The sequence below is a fragment of the Lynx rufus genome, unplaced genomic scaffold (genome assembly GCF_022079265.1).
Source record: "Lynx rufus isolate CCGP_SWC_20201006 ecotype Redwood Valley unplaced genomic scaffold, mLynRuf1.p SCAF_3, whole genome shotgun sequence".
NCBI lineage: Eukaryota > Metazoa > Chordata > Mammalia > Carnivora > Felidae > Lynx > Lynx rufus.
Window position 1 is genome coordinate 80,980,561 of NW_025814845.1, and position 12,227 is coordinate 80,992,787.

Sequence of the window (12,227 nt, forward strand, 5' to 3'; positions counted from 1 at the left end):
TTTATAAAATTGCTATTTCCCCTCTGGAAACTAAGGAAACATATTTCAGACATTATTAAGAAGTTTATTCACTAACTCCCAAAGGGAAAGGCATGTCTTTGTTTTTTTCTTATTTTCCCACAAGAGCTATAATGAACACTACCGGTTTTCGTAACTTTGCCTCGTACTGTCACGCTTGGGCCCCGAACTCTCCGTGAGGTACATGGTCAGGGACTGGGCTCAGGAGCAGCATCCACTAGTGTCCTGGGAGCACATTGTTCAAGGGGGTAAACCCAGAATAGTGTGGCTTGCATATCTTATAAAAATAATTGATGTTTACTTTTTTAAGAGTATATGAGACTTAGGTAGCGTTGTGTTAGTAAAATATTTAGAGTTGAAGTGAGGTAAGGGAAGGTTCCATTTTACTGAAAATTAAAAATTTAAGTCAACAAGCAGCAAGCAAGGCTCTGCTATGTATTATACACAGTGCAATGTGAACGATATGTGGTTTGTGACTTGGAGGGCTTGCCCGATGTCACGGACTGAATGTCTGTGTCCTCCTAAAACTCATCTGTTAAATCTTAATGCCCAATGGGATAGTATTAGGAAGTGGAGCCTTTGGAAGGTCATTAGGTCAGGAAGGGGGAGTCCTCATGAAGGGGATTTGTGCCCTTATAAAAGAGATCCCAGAGAGCTCTCCTGTCCCCTCTACCATGTGAAGACACGGTAAAAGGGTGGCTTTCTACAAAGCGGGGAGAGTGCCCTCATCAGACATCAAATCTGAGGATGCCTGGATCAGACTTCTCAGCTTCTAGATCTGTGATAAATGTTTGTTGTTTAAACCACCCTACCGTGGTATTTTTGTTATGGCAGCCCCAACAAAGACCCACCCTGCAGTGGACGCAGGCACATAGAGAAGTAACTGTTCGATAATGTGATGAATAATATTACAAAATTCTGTGCAAGTAGAAGTAACAAAACACTCTACTCCTCTTAAAGAGATGGCATGTTATAGAAAGATACACTCAATGGCTGTTTGAGCTAGGTCTTTATGGATAAATTGCAGATGAGGGATGTCATAAAAGGTAAGTGGTGAGCAAGGTGTTCTAGGAGAGGGAATAGCATGGATGAGGGCCCTCCACTAGACAACCAGGGCTCAGGTCTGGGATGGAAATATAGGTTTATGCTTAAGGCAACAGAAAGGGGGTTGCTGAAACATGGGAACTGAAAGGGGTTCGAGAGAGCTCAAGTGTCTGGGACAGGAGACAGACTGAAAAAAGACTAGGAAATCTGAATGAAGTAAGGATTTAGTTAATAACAATGCATTGATTGGTTCATTAATTGTGGCAAATATAGAATACTACTGTCAGATATTAATAATAAGGGAAATGGGGTGTGCGGTGTAGGGAAACTCTTTAACTATCTTTGTGACTTTTCTGTAAATCTCAGTCTCTTTTAAAATAAAAAAAATTATTAAAAAAATAAAAATATAATGCAATTATGGAAACCAGAAGTATTTAAGAGGAGGGAAAAAAAGATGAAGTAGCAAAAAGAAAAAAAAAAAGAAAAACAAAGAGTGACGACATAAAAGAGAGCAGTGCTATTTATTTATTTATTTTCACTTCAGGAGTAGAGTTTAGTGATTCATCACTTGCATACAACATCCAGTGCTCATCACAACAAGTGCCCTCCTTAATGCCTGTCACCCATCTATGCCATTCCTCCTCCTACTCACCCACTCACCTCCCTTCCAGCAATCCTCAGTTTGTTCTCTACAGTTAAGAATAGCAGTGCCATTTTATTTATTTTTTTTTTCAACGTTTATTTTATTTTTGGGACAGAGAGAGACAGAGCATGAACGGGAGAGGGGCAGAGAGAGAGGGAGACACAGAATCGGAAACAGGCTCCAGGCTCCGGGCCATCAGCCCAGAGCCTGACGCGGGGCTCGAACTCACGGACCGCGAGATCGTGACCTGGCTGAAGTCGGACGCTTAACCGACTGCGCCACCCAGGCGCCCCTAGCAGTGCCATTTTAAAGAAAAGTGGAAGGACCTTAAATGCTATTGGAGAGATGAAGGAGGATAATAAAGAATCGTCACACTTAAGTCTCACGAAAAATTGCCATCGTGTTCGGTCTTGAGGAGATGAGTCAATTAGCAGAACACACAGTCATGGAACACACCTTCATCGAAAGGAAGATGTCTCCCCCAGCCATGAATAAGTCACAGAACGCTCCTCTAGAGATTGTGGGTCCCTCAACTAAATCCTTAGCAATACTTACCTTTATTTTTTGTCACATGGAAGTGGACAAAAATCTTCACTACAGATAAGGGATGTCATTTTATGCCTTCTTTACTACCATAATCCCCTGACCACTCACAAAACTGGGGTTATTTCATTAAAAATAATCTGTTCATATTTGATTATATCTGCCACTAGTAAATCCTCACACCTTACATTCGTCAGCGTTCAATGGGTTTCTCTGCCCCTTCTCTTCTATTTCTGTGATCAAGCAACATGGCATTTTCTTTCAGCAATCCTCCTCTCCCCTCAAGAGTTTAAATTCAAGTTTAGACTGAATATATATTCATCTTTCAGGAAACAAAATGAGACAAAACCCTGTCACCTACCTGGGTCGGTCTTCCAGCACATTCGATACAAACCCACAAGAATAAATGCTGAAAGGGTCACCACAATCAAAGCAATAACCACTGGCAGAATAATACCTAAAACGTATTGAAGACATTGTCAATTAGCGTGGCTGTTGAATTTAACAGTAAGTAGTTTACTGAGCAAAAGCATGCATGCATCCTTCCTTCTTCGAACATCACTCTATTAGACATATTATATTTTAGGCAAAGAAGATTTATCTGATTCAAAGGTTTTGCTCTAGTTGTCATTTCTGACATATCCACTTGATGTCAGTCTTGCAGCCTTTTGAAATAAAATTGTAAACCTAAGGGAGCTGGTTCCTCACCTTAGACACTGGAGAAGTGAAGCAAATGGCAGACTGGAGGTGTCCTCTAGACTATAGTGTGACCCACATTCACACATTATATTCTTTACTATTGTATAATAAGGTTACTAATCTATCATCTATTATCTCTCTATCTGTCTATCATCATCATCTATATCTCCCATACTGGAACTGCTCTAGTCATAATGTTGGCATCCTAAAATATCACAAATATCTTTCCATAATGATATCTTAAAACTAGAAAGAGCATAAAATAGCATAAGTGGATATAAGTGGAAAGCAGAATCGATTTCTAAAAGTGAACACATGGTCCAAGAGAGATGTATGTGGATGTGGTCATGCATTTAAGGGAGAGGTGTTGTGACAGTAAGTTAGGGTGAGTTTTTAAGAGGAGAGTCTTGCTGTTTTGCTTTGTTTTTAGCACCTGCCTTATGTTCTGACAGTCATTTCCCAAGACAGCTGTCATGAGGATACAACCAGAGATGCAGAGGTTATAGTTCTTATTTAATTAGTTATTCTTAGCTGCTTGCATATGTACTCCTTATATTTATCCAATTCTTTTGTAGGATGGCTTACACTTCCAATTTTATGGTTAAATGCTTGTTTCATATTAGACCTTGAGTGAGATCATTGGTGCCTCCCAGAATGAAGATGCCACGAATTAGCATGTCAGTAAATGTAATGCTGACTTATTGAATAGAATGGCTTTACCTAAAATTAGACAATCTTTTCTAATCCAGTTTCATATACATTCACTTTATCCTTAATTTCTAGAGAAATTAATGGATTTTTTCTATTCAGTCCTAGAATACACATGTGTTATATGACATATATATGTTTTTGCTAAAATGGGGCATTTCTTTAAAGGCCATTTTTAACATTAAGGTAGAGTTTTCTGAAGATAAACAATTCATTTTTATAGACCCCTCTGCCTGTGCACTTTTGCTTATCTGAGACTAGTCTCATCAATTCACCTTGACCCTAGGTGGTAATTGCTGAGAACTAAAGTAAGGAAAAAATCCCAAGGGTGTGCTCATTAAAACCAGACTCAAGGGGCACCTCGGTGGCTCAGTCAGTTGAGCATCCGACTTCAGCTCAGGTCATGATCTCACGGTTTGTGGGTTGGAGCCCTGCTTCAGGCTCTGTGCTGACAGCTCGGAGCCTGGAGCCTGCTTCAGACTCTGCGTCTCCCTCTCTCTCTGCCCTTCCCCAACTCATGCTGTCTCACTCTTTCAAAAATAAACACATTAAAAAATTAAAAAAAAAAACAGACTCAATAGTAGGAAATTCTTAAGCGAGCAGCAGTTAGATAGAATTATAATGGGATTGCAGGTTCAGTAAAGTTGATAAAGTCTGTCTATAATTGAATCCTCTCCTTTATCAGTCACATTCAAACGTTCTGCGTATTTATCGCCGTGAATGAAGATATGTCCGTTACTCACTGGAATAAGAGGGGCTGGCTGAAGAAGAGCTTGCATTTTTTGCATCCTCAGTATCTATCATTTTAAGAAAGAAAAAAAAAATAAATCACCTTTGGTTAATGTATGCCATTTTCCCAGTCCTTCCCCACCCACCCTCTCCTCCCATTTAAGCAAGCCTCTGTGATCTATAAGTATGATGCTTCAAGCGGAAAACAACAACAACAACAAACCAAAAAAAAACAAAAACAAAAACAAAAAAACTATCTCATTCTGAAAGGGCTCTGTTTTGTACATCAAATTTGGTAGGGAGTTAATGTATACAACTTGATGAGTTTGGACAAAGGTATATACCTGTGAAACTATCATCACAAGCAAGGTAATAGATAAATCTATCACTTGCAAAGTTTGCTTGTGTCCCTGCAGTTTTGTTTTGTATTTCGATTATACCTCAATAAAGCTTTTTTAAAAAGACTGTAGGGTTTTCTTGGTGAGAAGAGATCAAGTAACCAAGCTTCCACTCATATTACACAGAAGTCATACCTTGAAACTGGGAGATGTTTCCTGGAATTGTTATTGATATTGAGGGTAATGTACTGGCATTAGAAGGTGATGTCTCTGGCTGTAGAGTGTTAACTGTAGGGAAATCACAAATGCAGTCAGATGAGGGTATTGGTTCTTCTTACTGAATTTCTTTGTGGCTGTAAACAGTTTGCATTTCTGAAGACCCGGGAAAATGGTTTATTGTTGAATAATAAGATACATACAACCGTACACTTAATCATAAGTTCATCTATTCTTCCTGTAAAGACGATTACATTTGGAATCACAAAACCTGGGCGTCAGCATCACGTCTTCGAGAACTGGCCAAGAAAGCTTGAGCAAGTCTCTTTTCCTAAGTTGCCGCCTTTATCACCTGCTTCATGAAATTCTTGTGGGATGTGAATCTATTCAAAAACAGTACTCACATTTCAGATATTACAACTTTGGCGGATGGTGTTTTTTTTTTCCCCACTGTACTTAAAATAGACATAAATGCATAGGACTTCAGATTTTATCGTGTTTCTTGGTGGTTGAAGAAAAGATTGCAGTTGAGGCTTTGATTAGAAGGATTGGCTGGGGAAAATATCAAGGAAAATTCCTTCATTTGCACTTTTAAAGCTCAGTAGTTGTTTACATTTATGTGCCTTCTTTAGAATAACTGCTGCTTGGTTGCATTTCTGCCACCGTCCATGCTCTTTTCTTTCAAAGGAAATATTAATTTTAACTTATTATTATTCTCATTAATGTGTTTACTTAAGTCAACATCTGCAACCTTCAATCAGAAGGACTGAAACAAAAATTATAAATAAAGTTGCATTATTCAAAACCCACCGATCTCAATAAGTTGCAAGGAAATATAAATACCTAAGTGCTTCGTAAACTTAAAGCATCTATCCTCGTGAATCTGGGATAAAGCACAGTTTGCATTTCGAATGATTTTGGAAAAGAATTATTTTTCAAAGAATGCAGTTTAAAAGGATTTCTTTTTATCACACCTGCTTGGCTTGTCTCGCTGCTAAATTTTAAGTTCTGGCAGTGTGAAGGCCATAACCCCCACCATCCTCCACCTGGAGCTCTAACTACCGTGGGTGTGCAGTGATATGTAGCTGACTGCTTGGCTGCACCAAGAGGCATCTCTTACAATTATGGCCCCCTTAGGAGTATGGGTGCCATGTATAATTGCACCAAAGAAATTGATATCGCCTATGACTGCCTTGGATCCTTCTTTCTTTGCCACCCACAGTCCATCGCGCATTGCATGTTCATGCATTTTTGACATCTGTGGGGGAAGAATGATGTTTCGAGTCTGTACCGTTCTTGCCATGCAAGGGATCTGTGGGAGGAAGCTAGATATATGCCCATAAGAACAAAGAAAAATGTCAGACTAGTGCACTAAACAGGCAGAAAAAGAAGTACTAAATGAAAGACTGGGAACTAGCTGAAACCTTGGTACTTTTAGTTGTTTTTTCCAGCGTCAAGTGTTTTAGTGAGAATGTTGCTCTTTTGATTGTGTTGGTAGAGAACAAGATGGCTGATTAAATTGCCAATGGCATTAATTCACCTGGGATTTCCCAAGGCTTAATTTTCGAGACTCCAAATCTTATCTTACTACCTTCTCTCTTTTTTTAAAAAAGAATGTTTATTTTGAGAGAGAAAGTGAGAGCAGAGGGAGAGGGAGAGAGAGAGAGAATCCCAAGCAGGCTTTGCACTGTCAGCACAGAGCCCAACGTGGGGCTCAGTCTCATGAACCCGGAGATCATGACCTGAGCCAAAATCAAGAGTCGGATGCTTAACCAATAAAGACACTCAGGTGCCCCTATCTTACTACCTTCTCACAGATAAGCTAAATGGCTATAATTCTAAATATAACCTATGTGGTTTATATAAAACTCCAAACTTTCCTCCTTCAAACATGTTGATAGTCCAGTGCCAATTCTTAGTGCTGATGATCCATAGGTTAACCCTTCAAGAAGAGTTAACCCTTCTTGAAAGAAGAATTTATTGGCTCCTTGGACAAAGAGTTTAAATTTTTTGTTTTTATTTTAACTGAAATGTTCAGTTAATAAATCATTTTTGAAACCAGCACATCTACACACACGCAATTACACACACACACACACACACACACACACACACACACTTTACCTCTAATAATGTGCAGTGCCTTCTGGTGTTTTGTTTTCTCTTGTCTTTTATTTAATATTTACAATATTGGTCGTGACCCACTTATGGAAATTAACTTACAGGTTTGAGATAGCCTATTAGAATGCTCATATTGATGAAATTGTTATTCTTGGCTTAATTCATAAATTGTGGGCCTAATGGAATTCTTTCTGTGACTAAGATAGAAGGATCCATGGTGTGTTCAGAGCTGATAATCTCTGTGGATTTTGTTGAGACTCTATTATCCTATATTACTATTAAAGCAGCATTGGCAGAAGATGTACAAGAGAAGTATAGTGGAGTATTTAAGAGCATGATTCTGAAGCCAGAGTACATGGGTTCAAATCTGACTATAGAATTGGTTTCCTGGAGAATGTTGGGCAAGTCACTTAACCTCTTTTTTTTTTTAATGTTTATTTATTTTTGAAAGAGAGAGAGAGAGCATGGTCAGGGGAGAGTCAGAGAGAGAGGGAGACAGGATCTGAAGCAGACTCCACACTGTCAGGCAGAGCCAGATGTGGGGCTCGAACCCATGAACCATGAGATCATGACCTTGGCTGAAGTTGACGCTTAACCAACTGAGATACCCAGGTGCCCCCTCACCCTTTTTAAATTTATTTTGAGAGTGAGGGTGAGAGTGCAAGCTGGGGAGGGGCAGAGAGAGAGAGAGAGAGAGAGAGGGAGAGAATCTCAAGCAGGCTCCATGCTTTCAGCACAGAGCCCGAGGTGGGGGCTTGATTCCATGACCCCAGGATCATGATCTGAGCTGAAATCAAGAATTAGATGCTCTACTGACCACACAGGTGCTCCAGGTCATTTAACCTCTTTGTGCTTGAGTTTCCACATGTACAAATGGTGATTATAATAGTTCTATATCATAGTGTTATAAAAGTTAAATGAGTAAAATTATATTTAAATTGCTTAGAAGAGTACTTGATACTAATATATTTATATTATATATAATATTATTATATCATAATATAATATGATATATGCTATATTATTATGCTATATTATTATATTATATTATTTTATAATAATATATTTTTTATTATATTGTGATTAGGCCTCTAAAGAGTTGTACCTTTCACCCAAAGTCAATTTGTCTAACTTTCTCAAAAAATTCTTAGTGTAAAAATATATGCAATAGACTTTATGGGTACCTCCATGTTTCTAGATACTTCTTTTCTCTAGCCAAGAACTGGAATAACTGAAGTATATAGTGCTCTTAGATGACATAGATTTACTGTTTGACCCTCACTTTTGGTGATTGTAACGATTATTTAATTTCAGATATGTTCTGTCATAATTTAAATATAGTTTGCAAGGCCAATGCTTGGAACAGGTTGTTTGAGGTAGAGACCCTCAGAACCAAGTCTGTTGTAACAAGGTGCATCCAAATTTACCCCACTGGCATCAGACAGTGGCATATATTTGGCCCTTGCTGTAAAGCAATTACCTGATGAATCATTGGGCATTTTAAAGACAGAAGGCCTTATTGATATCTCAGCGTACCTGTGGTGGCAGTGAGAATGAGCCTTAGAAAACTCTAACTACAGGAAGTGTAATTGACCAAGGTTCCCCACCTGCTTTCTGAAATTCATTGCTGTGTTCTTGCTGATGCCATGCCTCTTCTAGGCTGAGCCTAACAGGCCTGTTCCTGGGAGCCGTAAACTCCTCTGAGGAGAGACTGGGGCTGCAGGAGTCCCTGATGGCCTTTTTAGAGGAAGGTATATGTGATACATCGGTATTAATGGGAGAAAAGTGTGAGTGGCAGCAGAAGATAAAACATTCTATATGAGAAAGAAAATACAGCTATATATTCCTTTTTTATTTCTTGTATGTTGCCTACACTTCTTTCTAAACACTTCTTTTTGCTTCTTTCTGAACACTTTCTAAACACTTTCTAAACTTTCCAGACGCTTTTTTAAAAATTTCTTTTCAAGTGTATTTATTTATTTTGGGAGAGACAGAGACAGTGCAAGTGGGGGAGGGGCAGAGAGAGAGCATCCCAAGCAGGCTCCACACCACCAGCACAGAGCCTGATGCATGTCTTGAAACCATTAAGCTGTAAGATCATGACCTAAGCCGAAACCAAGAGTCACACGCTTAACTGACTGAGCCACACAGGCGCATGTTTCTAAACATTTTCTAAACTTTCTAAACATTTTCTAAACAGTTCTTTTTACTTCTTTCTAAACACTTTCTTTCTTATGCTTAAAGAAGTACCTAAGGGGTTAAACTTAATTGAATTGGATGATTGTTTCCCATTATTTATAAATAACTGGGACACGTGCTTAAATTGCAATTTGGTGGATTCATGTCTCATTTTAAAAAATAACTTTTGAGCATTTGACACAATGAGTCATTCCTCCTGAACACCTTTGCCTCATGTGACTTCGGTAGAGCACAGCTTATGGGCTAATCTTCTTGGTCTCTTTGGCTGGTTCCTCCTTTATCTGACTCGATCTTGGAGGGTCCCAGGGCTTAGTCCGTAGTTCTCCTCTCTAACTATGCTAATTTCTTTGATGATCTCATTCAATCTCAAGGCTTAAATACACTATCAATGCTAATGATCCCCTAATTTATATTTCCAGACCTCATTCTTAAACTCCAGATTCATAAAGCCACCTGCTTATTCAGCAAATAATAAACATCTTAAATTCCACGTGTCCAAACTTGAACTTCTATTTTATCTTTAGCCTTCCCATCTGGCAATCATTCCTTCCAGTGGTTCAGGCCAAAGATCTCACAGCTATTTTTGCCTCATCTTTTATAACCTATCCCACATGCAGGATCACCAGGAATATATCTATTGGTTTCACCTCCAAAATATATGCAGAATTTGGAGACTTCATGCCACCTACCCTGTGACTATGCTGGTCCAAGCCAACACCATCTCTCTCCTGGAAAACTACCAAAGTATTTTTGCTTCATCTGACAGTCTTTTCTTAGCTCTCAGATTTATATTTATAAAATATGAGTCAGACCATGTCACTACTTTGCTCAGAACCCCCAATGTTTCCCCATTTCTCTTATGGAAAAAGCCAAAGCCCTTGCAATAATCCTCCAAATCCTAGGCAATCTGCCTGGCAAATCCCCTGCCCCCATACTTCACTAACTCTAGAGGTTCGCAAACACACTGGGCCTCTCCTCAAGTTCTAGATCTGCCAGGATCCTCTTCCTCTACATATTGGTTTTCTTACTTCCTTGTATTTACTTAAGTCTTTTCAGGAAAGTTCACCTTGACCACATTTTTCAGTACTGTGAAATGGTCCCCACCTTTCTTCACCTCTCCGGCACTTGCAATCCCTCCTTCCTACACTGCTGTGCATTTTCTCTTTCTTATAACACTTACCGTCTTCTAAGTAAGATCCTTGAGGTCAAGGATAATATTTTGCTCACTGGTGTCTCCCAAATGTTAGAACAGTGTCTGGGAGTACAGTCCATAAGCCTTTGCTCTATGGATAAACAATTTTTTTTTTTGTAGAAATGACTACTGTTAAAGATAAAATGAATTAATGAGCATACCTTTTGAATCTTAATATTTGGACTGGTACATATTTAAAATAATTGTGTCATTAATATGTTCATCTGTTCTACAATAAGAAAAAAGTAGACAGCTACTCTGGGTCTAACAGGAGATATTGAAGGAAATACTATGGAGTACAAGAGGTATTTATTGCCTTTAAGGAGCTTACATTCTAATAGAGGAGGTGAGAAGCACAGCCCAAAGTTGATAGATGTGAAACAAGAAATAAAGAATAAGACAGAACAATATGTCCGGGATCAAAATAAGAGAGACTCTGTTATTTCTTATTGAGTTTTACTTATGAGCTAACTCTTAACAAAAACGATCTGAGGAGCTTAAGCAATGATATATACCACGAGGTGAATACGATAGAAATAAGAAATCAGAACCAATGCAAATGGATGAAACAAACAGGCTCCTTTTAAGAGTTAATAACAAACATAACACAGTTTCTGGTGCTCCTAGAAGAACTGACCCTGAGCATCCTGCAACTCAGGAAAAGGAAGCACAGTCTACTCTAGGCTTTCATTATCAGAGGAAAAAAAAAAGGTTTGTTCTATAAGTAAGTGGCATATAAGTGGTCAGACAATAAATGCTGCGAGTATGGCTGGTACCATTCTGTGTTTTGGGAGGGGAATATGCTGATATGATCCCTGAAATCTCTTCTAGCTTTAAGATTTTGGTTTCTTGTCAAAGTTCCTTTTAATCCAGATTTTGTCATAGCTAGAACATATTTTTGCCTATAATGGCACCCTCTGTTTACTGAATGGGCAAAATATCAAAGGGGAAGTTTTCTGCTCTCATCAGACTTTACCTTTCTAACCTTGGCACACTCTTTTTTTTTTTCAAATGTTTCTTTTTTCTTTTCTTTATTCTTTTTTTTTTTTTGAGAGAGAGCATGAGCAGGGGTGGGATAGAGAGAGAAGGGGACAGAGGACCCCAAATGGGCTCTGCACTGACAGCATCAAGCCCTATGCAGGGTTGGAACTCACGAACCATGAGATCATGACCTGAGCCGAAGTCCGATGATGCTCAACACACTAAGCTACCCAAACGCCCTGACCTTGGTGTACTCTTAAAGCAATGCAGAAAAAGTTTTATCTCAAATCTCTTTCACTTTGCTTTGGGCCATTGGTGTGACTAACCTGAGGTAACAGAATCTTTTAACCCAGTAATAACTGTGAAAGGAGATTTATTTACCTCAGGTAAGTTTTTGGAATTACATGTTGAAGAAAGAGGCTGAATTTTTTTGTGATTTGAATATGAATGGTTATTAATTTCCAGAAAGTTATATAATATACAAAGAATGAATGAGGCACCTTATTCTGAAACATTTTTAATCTCGTGCTTTCTACATGAGAGATTCTGTGGCTCTAAGACACAAGGTAACACATCTGACAGTAAGTAGAACTAAGACATAATAAACCAAGTAGGACTCACAACTTCCTTCTCCCTTCTCATTATACCATGTAACCGACGGATTTTAAGTGAGTTTAGTTCATCTTACTTGTTAATGGAACCATTATTGTTGAGGCCAGTGACATCTTTTCTCCGCATTCTGAAAGGTTTAGAATGTTCTTACCCTTCCCCCAGCACAGATACATCATCTTACCTT

The 12,227-nt window shown here is 38.7% G+C and overlaps 1 protein-coding gene across 1 annotated transcript in view; it reads right to left on the reverse strand.

Annotated features, from left to right (window-relative positions):
• The window catches only part of EMCN (endomucin), a 94,449-nt gene that overhangs the window by 10,072 nt on the left and 72,150 nt on the right, over positions 1-12,227 (reverse strand). Inside the window, exons 6-8 of the mRNA XM_047091042.1 lie at positions 4,918-5,010; positions 4,399-4,452; positions 2,610-2,705 (exon numbers count right to left, since the gene is read on the reverse strand). Coding sequence (XP_046946998.1) covers positions 2,610-2,705; positions 4,399-4,452; positions 4,918-5,010 — 243 coding nt within the window. The remainder of the gene's footprint in view (positions 1-2,609; positions 2,706-4,398; positions 4,453-4,917; positions 5,011-12,227) is intronic.